This window comes from Bombyx mandarina, chromosome 17, assembly GCF_030267445.1.
Source record: "Bombyx mandarina strain Sakado chromosome 17, ASM3026744v2".
In the NCBI taxonomy this organism is placed as follows: domain Eukaryota; kingdom Metazoa; phylum Arthropoda; class Insecta; order Lepidoptera; family Bombycidae; genus Bombyx; species Bombyx mandarina.
The window spans coordinates 7,270,164-7,282,138 of record NC_143223.1 but is presented as its reverse complement, the minus strand read 5'-3'; the positions used below and the strand labels follow the sequence as shown (position 1 = coordinate 7,282,138).

General features: G+C 35.3%; 1 protein-coding gene and 1 long non-coding RNA gene across 4 annotated transcripts; one reads left to right on the top strand and one right to left on the bottom strand.

The window, feature by feature from the left end:
- Positions 1-1,351: 1,351 nt before the first annotated feature.
- On the top strand, positions 1,352-8,112 carry LOC149501124 (uncharacterized). Its single transcript, XR_016324536.1, has 2 exons — positions 1,352-2,152; positions 5,410-8,112. It is a non-coding gene; the product is annotated as an uncharacterized LOC149501124 (long non-coding RNA).
- Positions 5,481-10,326, bottom strand: LOC114253291 (uncharacterized). 3 transcript variants are annotated; one of them, XM_028188108.2, is made up of 5 exons: positions 10,219-10,326; positions 9,066-9,205; positions 6,990-7,081; positions 6,571-6,781; positions 5,481-6,080 (listed from the first exon to the last, which is right to left on the bottom strand). In XM_028188108.2, the coding sequence occupies exons 1-5, from the start codon at positions 10,275-10,277 to the stop codon at positions 5,701-5,703; spliced, it is 882 nt and encodes a 293-aa protein (XP_028043909.2). In that variant the 5' UTR covers positions 10,278-10,326; the 3' UTR covers positions 5,481-5,700. The 3 variants fall into 3 exon arrangements, with proteins under 3 accessions (XP_028043909.2, XP_089590630.1, XP_089590631.1); XM_089734504.1 differs by having other exon boundaries at positions 9,066-9,202; positions 10,219-10,314; XM_089734505.1 differs by lacking the exon at positions 6,990-7,081 and having other exon boundaries at positions 6,571-6,777.
- Positions 10,327-11,975: the final 1,649 nt, after the last annotated feature.

Below are 11,975 nucleotides of genomic sequence, written 5' to 3'. Positions count from 1 at the left end.
CGAGGCGATTCGCCCGGTTCTTGTGAACTGGGTGAATCGTGACAGAGGACGCCTCACTTTCCGGCTCACGCAGGTGCTCACTGGGCATGGTTGCTTCGGTGAGTTCCTGCACCGGATCGGAGCCGAGCCGACGGCAGAGTGCCACCATTGTGGTTGCGACTTGGACACGGTGGAGCACACGCTCGTCGCCTGCCCCGCATGGGAGGGGTGGCGCCGTGTCCTCGTCGCAAAAATAGGAAACGACTTGTCGTTGCCGAGTGTTGTGGCATCGATGCTCGGTGACGACGAGTTGTGGAAGGCGATGCTCGACTTCTGCGAGTGCACCATCTCGCAGAAGGAGGCGGCGGGGCGCGTGAGAGACGCACAGGCCCGCCGCCGTCGAGCGGGGGCCAGGGAGGCGGATATCGCCCAAGCCCTGGCCCTCTAAGTGTTTCGGGTCCCCTCACATGTCGGCCTGGGGACCGGCGAAGGGGGCCTAAGAAGACGACGTGCAAGCTGCTCTGCACGCGTTTTATGCATGAGCATCCGGGTGATGGAAGGCCGGCTATCCTCGACCCACGCTGGTTCTGACCCAGCGGGGTATTCCGTAGGATAGACCATTCTAACCGGCGCCATCTAGGCGGGCTTCGGATAGCCTGCCGACCGAGAGGGCTGGTGGTCGTGGCGCCGACGACCGCCAGTCCGGCGTCCCGAGGGGGAGGGTGATGGGAGAGATGTGCTCCGCACTAAACGCTTCACTTTCCCCCCTTTGCCTTTTCATGAGTTTTGTCTCATGCGAGGTTTGGACGTTGGTTGTTGAGAGACAGGAGGTTTTAGTCGGTTCGACTCCGACATGCCCCGCCCTCCATCCCCAGTGAAGGGCGGAAGTCCGGCGATTTCCTCCTGACATAAAAAAAAAAAAAAAAAAAAAAAAAAAAAAAAAAAAAAAAAAAGCTCAATGTCGCATCGCATGCCTTTGTTCAAACGAGGCTTAAGAAGATTTTCGTGGTAGGTAACGGACCCTGGTATTACCGACATCCATGAGCGCCAGCGACCTTTTTCAAACAGTTGGCCCGTGTTTACTCTTCTTCAATGACACCAAGACAAAACATTCATTGAAAATTGTTTGAGCCCCACTCGTACGGCAGCATGAATCAACACAATTCGACACTACCTATCGAGTTAAGTGAAAGTCACATTCCTATGAAGACACAGATATGTACAAAATGAATGAAATTTAAATATCGCACCAGATTGTAATGTATATGGACTAATCGATTATCCTAAGCTTATTTTGTTTGTTTAGTTAAATATGTGTTGCAGATTTGGCATAATTTTTTTTAACATCATCGCGAAAAAATATTGAGTAGTTATATAATTATGTTTAGTAGAAACAAAAGATACGGTATTGAAGTAGGAAACCTCACAAAAAGAAATAACATATTTGATGACCTTTTCTTTTAATTAATTGACATTACTGAAACTTAAACGAATTCTAGAATGGATTTTTTTATGACACAGGTTTTTATGTTGATGCAATAATTGGACAATATTATATGAACTGCTTTTTACCTTTAATTAAAATATTTATATTTGTAGTGATTTACCGTTAGCTTCTTCTTAGTCGACTCGAAGTTTAAATAAAAGAGCATTCTGGCTCTATAAAAATCTAAGGCACGCCTCAGGAGTTGCCCTCGCTGCAAGACAGTTTACTCCAATTTCTACTTCTACTGGTTATAGCTAAAACTATTAACTTTTTGGACATCTACGACTAGCTATTTATTAAAATATTATTAGTTACTATACCTAGGATTTCGTTCTCCATTCTTTACAATGCCTATGAAAGTTTAATAATAAACTATTTGTCCTATCTATACATTGATAAGTCTATGAGCGCAGCATTGAAGTTGACTTCGATAAAAAAAAACACAAGCGTTCAAGATGTTGTAAGTAGGTAGGTTGTTCTCTCTCATGCAGTTTCTATTGGAATGTGACAGGGAGACCGCGCAACATTGTGTTTACAAGTTTAAAACTCAATTCTTAAATTATAAATATTACAGACACGAAAATGACTTATGCATTTTTAATTGTTGTCTCAGTGGCTATAACTATGAAACTACTGTTTTTGAGTTTTTCATTGTATTTCACTTTGAAAAATACAAAGGCTTTGAAGGTGAGTACTTTGTTAAAACCAACAATAAGTATTTAGTTTTAAGGTTGAATTTCGTAACTCAAGCAGCTGATATCCATTTTTTTGTTTGATTGTAAATGTGGCGTTAGTCACAAGTTTTTTTTTTTTGTAGTTTTAATGATAATTGTAGATATTGCATATTTGCTTTGCTGTTTGGGCTGCGAATATTTTAAGAAGTTGTAAGTACAAATAGAAAGATTATAATTATACATATTATGTATTACGAATATTAGGTACCTGGATAATACGAGAATGATAACAAAATTCAATTAGTGTTGTACCTGTATTTATTTTTAAGATTTTCGATCAGCATTATGTCTTTAGTTTAATTAAGTTATGAATACCTAACTAATTTTATATGCATCACTACATAGTATAAAACAAAGTCGCTTTCTCTGTCCCTGTTTGTCTGTCCCTATGTATGCTTAAATCTTTAAAGCTACGCAATGGATTTTGATGCGTTTTTTTTTAATAGATAGAGTGATTGAAGAGGAAGGTTTATATGTATATTAACATCCATTAAATAGTGGAGAAATCAATAATAAATTACAGTTTCCGGAGCGAAGCGAAGGCGGGTCGCTAGTACTTTATAAATAAGTATGATTTGACTTTCATTTCACGATAGTGTAAGTACTGAGTTTCTTTCGAAATCATCAAAGATCAAAGTCATTTTTAAAATACAGTACCTACATCATTGTAAAGTTTAAAATTTTTATTTGCCTTAGCAATACGGATAGCTTAATAGGTATATTTAATATTGGAGACACGTTTCTACAAAAAGCTATTATTTTATTTGATAACTAACCCTCCGTTTATATTAACTAAAAACACAATTGTGAACACATCGTACTTACTGTTAGCCTATTTCTATTCTGTATTATTTTCAACGTGTATAAAAATGTTTATGTTATTTAAAACGCAGAAAAAGCCACATAGCATTTTCATGAAATTGCTGTGATATCATCCTGTAAACTTCAAATTAAAACTACCATATTTAGTCATTTAATGTACCGGAAAAATTGAACAACGAAAGACTTCTAACATCAGCAAGGTTTTTTTAATAAGTACTAGTTAAACATTTAAATATGTGTTTGAATAAGAAAATAAAGTTACAATAAAATACAAATATATGTATATAAAAATCACAGACACTTATTACCAATAGACTATTATCGCTTAAATAGATAGTTAATCAGTGCAATTATCTTATCGCGGAATGAATTATTTGTTCACAAGTTTTGAATGCGTAATTTGGAGATGATAGAGCCCAAAATAAGTGCATTAATAGAAAAAAATTGTTCATATTTTTATTTACTTGCTTACATACTTGCTTATTTTGCGTAATTTATTATCATGTTCTGCCATAACATGCCTTATTCTCTTAAATACGGCCGAATGACCAGTGCACGCTCCTGCGGTCGTTTTCTGAGAGCAATGTTTCCGATCTTACAAAAACGAAAATCGGACGGTGCGCAGAAGGAGCCTCTGTATTTTTTTTTACCATAGAAAACCGATGCGGTTCCAAATACCAGGGATGAACTCGACTTCGACAGTTTTTTTTTAATGCTTAGATGTGTGGACGAGCTCACAGCCAACCTGGTGTTTACTATGGAGCCCATAGACATCTACAACGTAAATGCGCCACCCACCTTGAGATATAAGTTCTAAGGTCTCAAGTAGGTATAGTTACAACGGCACCCCACCCTTCAAACCGAAATTTACATTACTGCTTCACGGCAGAAATAGGCGGGGTGGTGGCACCTACCGGCGCGGACTCACAAGAAGTCCTACCACCATAGTGTAGTAGTGTGCTCATAGAAAAGAGATGAGATCATCTCAACTGAGCTGAGATGAGGTCACGGGCACAACCTGAGAGAATTGCTAACACAGGACCTAATAAGAGCAGTACTTCGGATCGGAATAACGACCCACTGAGATGATCCGGCGGGAAACTCAGTAAGTTGTATCTATAGGGGCATAGGCCCTGAACCATACTTGAGAATTCAATTAAGGATAGTCCTTAATGAGTGAAGGATTGTTCTAAAACTAAACTCAGTTTGGAAGGCAAAAATATCACGGCAAATTGATTACGAAATTAACGTTTTTAAAATCAGTACATAGATTCATCCTCGAAGCAGCTGCTCTCGAGTTGTTAGGTCTCATTCGGAGGCACTCGGGCAGCTGTTAGCTAATCCCACCCCTCCTGACTGAGCCTTTGCTCGCCACCTGTCCTAGTTTAACTGGAAAGGCCTCCGGGCCACCATTAAATATTCAATCATAAAAAATAAAATAAAAACTATCAGTACAAAATGAATTTGACGTTGACCCATCTTGCAAATTCTGCATGGATCACGTAGTTGTTGACTGATCTTCTCTTGATCTTACTACATACTCATATCCGGGTGTCCGAGGCTGAAGAGCAGAAATTACAAGTGCTAAAATGATTCTTATAGTCGAAGTTTTGGGTTATTATCCGACAACATCTCATTAAAAATAAAATATGATCCCAACATTTTCGAGCTATTGTCTTAATGCTTGTTTTAAGAATTAAAGGTCGCATACCGCACCGATGGGTGCCATCATTTTGCTTGTTTTTACCATGATGCATTTCGGTTTGAAGGATAAAACGGTCGTACTAGTTACGACTTTAATCTTATATTCCAGAGTGGGTGGCTGTAATTTTGATATGATGTCTTTGAAGTTCGTTATCCAATTAATACAAAACGTCAATTACAATCAACAACAATTTTGAGCACTTAACGTTACAGACAAAATTGTATGCACCGGGTTTTATTATACCGCGTCATTCCACATGTTGAGGCTATGGAGACTAAAATATAGCTAACCGATATTTTTTAAGGATGGCAAGCTTTAAAACTAGGACCTCTCTTTAATATAAAGTTAGCACACATGATTGCTATATCCTTAAGCACTTTACTTTGCAAATATCGATTCGAACAAGAACACTACTTTTATAAAAGAATCCTTATGTAATTAATCCACAGTTCAAAAAATACTTAATAAATATAATTTGTTTTAACAAAACGCACGAACAGACGCACATAACGGATTGTAAAGCAGGAAAATAGCATATCACAGGAAATTGAACTCTTGTTAAGCTGTGTAGATTCAGAAATAGTTACCACTTAAAATTGACTACTGTTTGAATTTACGATAAGATAAAGGTTGTAACTTAAAAGTATAGATTGAACTCAGTGAAGAATTGTTTTTTTTTACAGACTAAAGAAGATGCTGACCCAACAAAACAAAAGGCGAAGTCATTCATGGTGTCATGGAAGAAAATACCGCATTTGTTCCTGCCAAAAAACTTTTATTGTCCAGAAGTAAACAGTACGGCTTATACTAATAAATAACATTATATTAACTAATATATCACAATATAAATGTAATAAACCTATAACTTTAAGTGTAGGTACCATACAAAAATTTTCTAATTAAATTCTGAAGCCCCAAAAATCCAGTATTATTTTATTTAAATTGTTAACATCTTGATGTAAGTCTTGATGACGTCAATGGTAATTATAGTCCTCGAGGGACAATATATTCATTTCTCTAACAAACTGTGACCATTTCACTGTACGCTTCTGTATATCGAGTTTTATATTTCTTGTTTTGTAATCGAGGGCTTTTCTCACAATCAACCTATTAAATTCGTGTACATGAGGATGAGTGGTGTATTCTTTAATGTCCATCCACTTACAATCTTTGACTTCTCTCTGAGATAGAGTAATCTCATCTGAGATTGCGTTCATCATGAGCAGTAAGTAAATGTCCGAGTTTCCGTACATCATATTATGCGAGTGTCGAAGTGTAATCAAAGACAAAAATGACACGTCTACACCAGTTTCTTCTTTGACTTCTCTGATCGCTGCGTCTACAATATCTTCCCCTGAATAAACACAAGATCTATATCTTATACCTTTAAACGAGCAATTCTCGTATATATATAATCTGAATCTCGGAAACGAGTCCAACGATTTTCATAAAATTTAGTATACAGGGGATTTCGGGGGCGATAAATCGATCTAGTACGATTTATTTTCAGAAAATGTTGTTTTATTCGTGTTTTCAATAATCAACTTTAACGATAATCAAGTTTATGACTCTTCCCGACATCTATTGGCGAATAATAATACTATTTTTATTCCTTTAAAGACACAAGATGGCGTTATAAAAAAAAAGCGGTCATCATCTATTAATATAATACCCAAAGGTGTACAGGATCTTTAATAAATTGTTATAATAGCAAAATGTAAATACAAATGCCAACTTTTCGAGGAAATATCGGTCTTAAACAATATCCTATGTACCTATAGGAAAATAAGGGAGTAATATGTCACTCGGAAGTTTTAATTAAAAATTTGAATAATTCTTCTTACCTTTCTCAACATATCCTCCAGGTAATTTCCAATGTGGGTATTCGTAATGTTTTTCTGAAATAGCCAACATCTGGTTTTTTCTGTTAAAGACTAAAGCACCAACACCCAAATTTGTGTGACAGGCAGGAGGTAGATTTGGTTCGGAGTCATCAGGTAACCATTTGTACATCATCACAAAGTCATCTCTGGCATGATGAAAATTAAAACCTTTCTAAGAATAACGCTTTCATGAAATACGTTTCTTGTTCTTTTTTTTTTAAATCAGACAGAAATGCATTATTTATTCCCAGCATAAATGGTCAAGATGGTAAAACTCATTTCAAACTATTTTTTTCTTTAATAGTCTGCGATACTTAAAAATATATGTCAGTGGTACTTTGACAATTAACTTTGAATTAAATGTTACTTTATTAACTTACTTGTGCTAACAATGGAACATAAACGGAATTTTTTATATTTATTTTAAACCATAAACATTTTCGGCCTTCTGATTTCCATTTACTTATGGAATCTGAAATACATGTATTATTTTTAAGATTTAAGTTACCTTTTTTATTTACTTTTTATTAAATAGATGGGTGGACGAGCTCGCAGCCCACCTAGTGTTAATATGCTAAGTGGTTATCGTAGCTCATAGACATCTACAACGTAAATGCCGCTACTTACCTCGAGATATAAGTTGTAAGGTCTCAGTATACAGTTACAACGGCAGAAATAGGCACAGTGGTGGTACCTATCCGTGTGGACTCACAAGAAGTCATGGGCTAAACATTAAGAATAGAAATGAGCAAGACCAGTGGGTGAACTGGGTGATCACCTATTAGATGATTATATGGGGTGACAATAGCTACATTGTAACAAATTTTCTAGTTAAGGAGAGTAAATTACTTCAGTCGAACATTAATTTGCAGATATCCAAGTCCCATTTCTTCATTTATTATTGTTTTTAGGTATGAATGTTTATTCTATATTCTTAATAATGATGCCATGATGATGACATTAAAATCTTGTCCAAAAAAATATATACAGTAAAAGCTCCTTATTCGCGATTTCACTATTCGCGGATAAAAATGCGACCCAATTCGCGGCTAATATTTTTTTATTCGCGGATCTAATGAGCACATACATAATAATAAAAGGATTCCAATAGGTATCCAATCCAGCATCCTTTGTATGTGCCGTGAAATGGACTAATAAAAAAAGTAAAATAGATCTTATTACAACTTCGCATAAAGTATGTCGTTAAATGATATCGCCGAGGACTTTGACATAAGCCGCCTTCGCCGCGATTGGTGTCTTGAGAATGTAAACAAACAGCATTATGGTATGTTTTTAAATGGTTGCTGCCTGCTCCGTTCTATCGTAAGAGCAGCTTTGTGTGTTTTATTGTTTCGCCTAACTCTAATCGTCTTTCACATTTCACATTCGTTACAAAAATTGTGATCGAGTACCAGGTCTCTACCGCTCTTTTTCTAATTTATAATGTCACTAAAAAAATGAGTCACGAGTTTAGACACGAAATAAATCGCTAGAAAATAGAAAGGCTTAATCGTTTTTTTGTCACCTACGAATGTATCCCTTATAATTCCTCATAAATTACCATTCCGCATTCACGGTGTCTCTATTCGCGACATATTTATGGAACATAATATTATCGTTGTCAAAACTTGCTATGTGCACTTTGAGATTTTTACTTTTTGACCTTTTCGTATAGTTCACAGCCCTATCTACCGTATAAAAAAAACTGTTATGTGTCTATAGCTTTAATATTTGTCTATAGCTTTCGTTTGAAATAGTTCTTAAAAATTCACTTTCATTAAAATTTTATACAAAAATGGTTTTACTCGTTAATTCAAAATAGAGTTTTTGCACATAGCAGATTTTGGTTTGACAATGATGATATGACCCGTGAGCCGTAAGAGCCGTAACCGCAAAGGACTTTTACTGTATAATAATATGTAAATTTCATACACCACTTGAATTTCACGATTCACTTATGGGTGTTTTGTGACAGGCATATTTTATTTCTATTCCTCAATTACAACAATATAGTATATAGGTACATATTATAGTATTACAAAATACGATTTGCTACCAGAAGGTTCTTGGTTACTTTCGTCACATTGCTCGGCGGCCACCAAACTGTTGGTCGGATCAGATAACTGCGCTCACTGGACTCTCTGTTGCGAACACCCTGAGAGAAGCCGAAAACCGAAGCAAATGGAAGCTAAGGGTACAAAGAGTCTCGAAGGGCTTTCAAGGACACGACCTTCAGCAATGACGTATTCGACTAAGAAGATGTATTACAAAACAGGTTCAGCTGTGCCTGGGACGTTGATGATATCCACAAGCAAGTGACCACTCACTGTCAGATGGGATGTATGATGTATTTAATTTTGGAAAGTTCATTTTGTGTGAATGTGCAAAGTGAAGTAAAGCTGAAAAGCAACGCTCCAAAACAGGATATCTCAATCAACATAATATTGTCTACTTACAGTCTAGCTTAGCGTTAAATTCAATTTCTGTTGATTTTTCTGTGTCCTCAATTGTAAGGCCATTATATCTGTCTTCAGTGGCTATGAAAAGCATTTTGGATTCTTGTATTGTATTATGTGAATATTTACAAAGATAACTTCTGAAAAAAAAAACTTTTACACTTCATTTTCATGACAAATTATTTCTAAAGACAATTGATTCTTTGCTGATTTTCAATAACCATTAAGATTTATTGATGATTATTAGTTTTGAATAAAAATAACCAGCACCCCCTTTTGTCTCAATTTGGCAAGCCTCACAGCCACCTACTATTATGAAACCTTACAAGAGAATGCCACCAAATTGTCTTATGGGGCCGAAGACTCAGTATTAGAAGTACAAGTTTTGTTTACTTACACTTATTGTACACAAAAACAAATAAAATAGTTTTGAAGTGAATTATTAAAATACCGCACAAATGGTGGTCTTATCATTAAGAGCATTTATTTACCAACAATTGGTGATGGAAAGAATATCAACTATGCAAATGGTGTCTTTAACTGTAAATATTTACTACCAATTACAATCTAACTAAATACACAATTTAAATACATAATATAAGTACATACAACCAACCATATATACATACATATTCCTTTAAGTCATATTAAAATTAAATAACTTACATTAAGAGGCTCAGATTGGCAAAATTTATTTCTTTTTTATGAATTAGGCATCAAAAATAATAATAATAAATTAAAATCTATCATTAGTGTAATTGCGTAGAAAATATTAACAAATTCTTAGTAGTAAAAGTTCAAATGACATTAAATGTATACATTCTTCATCCTCCATTAAATATTAGTAAACGTTTATTTTTTAATGTAAATTATGTTTATTTAAAGGTATAGAAAGGAATGGGATTGAATGAAAATAGTTATAACCCTATTTTTTAATATAGGCAACGGTTGGACTTCCCTTGTCAACTTTAAATCATATTCTATGAAGGGTCACAGTCAGAAGTGTAGTATATTATTATTCCATGCAGTACAAAAAACTTTATGTGTGTAAGCTCGAAAACAGAAACCACGTAAATTTATACGTTTTCAGTATACAAATTTACTGTAGCTTTTTAATTTATCTAATAAACTTTATATAATTTATCCTTCGTACCTTAACATAGCAGTAGTTTTAGCATTCTTTTTGAAGAAAAATTGGCGAAAATGAAACATGACTTTTGTGTTTTAAATCTGAGACATAGATTATACACTTAATATATTTGAGATTTGTTCTTCTTCTTCTTCTTAATTTTGGCTCGGCACCATTCGTGCATTTGGCCAGTGTCAAGTATTTTACATTTTGTCAACAAAGCGAGGGAAACGTATAACGCGAATTAAAATAATTAAATCGTACCGGGAATTATACAAAAACAAATCAGAATAATTTCATATCTAAAAAATATATATAAGAAAAGAAAACAAATAATATTAAACTACAATTTAATCTTGTTATTTATAATAAATTTATTTAATGCACTATATACACAGGGTCTATTATCTCTAAGAAGTAAGTAAATATTAGAAGGAAGAGGAATAGAGAGAGATATTAGAGATTCATATAGGAAAGAGTGGTCATATAAAGGACAGGAAAAGAAAACATGATTCATATCGCAGTAACTCTCACCACATTCACAGGCAGCACTAGATACTATGCCAAGTTTATGCAGATGTACCGGAAGGCAAATATGTCCAAGACGCATGCGGATTAAAGACGAAGTGGCAATTTTATTAAAACATAGTTTGGCAAACCATGGTTTTCTTGGGATTAAAGGTTGTATAGCGTAGAGGAAGCGACCCTTGACCTGACTGCTCTCTCTCCAGCTCAAATCCCATGTATCACGGAGATATATGCTAGGTAAAGCATTCAGGTCGTGTCCGAAAATCGTGTATGGGTATAAATCGCCACTCACAGTTGCCTCGTTTGCCAAACTGTCAGCTCTCACATTTCCTATGATGCCACAGTGGCTAGGTATCCAGCAGAAAGTGACTGTGTAGTTGTTTAATTGGCAATGCAACAACTTTCTCTTACATTCAAATGTTATGTGGAAGAAAGGATTCAGTTTTAAGGAAAATTTTTCTAAGCTTTGTAAAGAACTAAGTGAATCTGTAAATATAACACTTTTATTGAGTTTAAAAATTATAACATATTCTATTGCTTTCAGAAGACCGAAGCATTCTCCCGTAAATATAGATGTTTCTGGTGGTAATTTTATTTTTTGGACTATATTATATTGATTATGAAATACACCTACTCCAACACACCCTGTGCGATGTTTGGATGCATCAGTATATATGTAATGCCAATTTGGCCATTTAGTATTTACAATATGGTTAAAAGTAGTGTTTACATTACAATCGGACCTATCTATGTTGAGAGAAAAACAAATAGTAGGAGAGAAAAGAAGAGAATCATATGAAGTTTTAAATAAAGGAAGGACTTTAAAGGAATGTGTAGGAGCTTGTAACGATTTATATTTCTGAAAACTTTTTACTAGGCATGGAAAGGGCTTATTAGTAGAAGACAATTTCTCTGACAATAATTCAAGTTTGGAAGGTAAAGGATGATTATAAAATTGAACAATTCGGAAAATAAATCTGTCAGAGAGATACTGGCGTCTAAATCTTAAAGGGGGATCGCAACATTCTATTTGAAGTGCATTAACGGGAGTGGATTTCATTGCACCTGTAATGAGTCTTAATGCCTTAGAATGAATCAGGTCCAATTTCTTAAAACCTGTCACATTCCCAGGATCTAAAAAGAAAGTACCAAAATCTAAAATACTTCTAATAGCGGCGTTATAAACCAACTTCATAGTAGCTGGATGAGCACCCCACCAGACACCACGTAGGCATCTGAGCATATTCAAATTC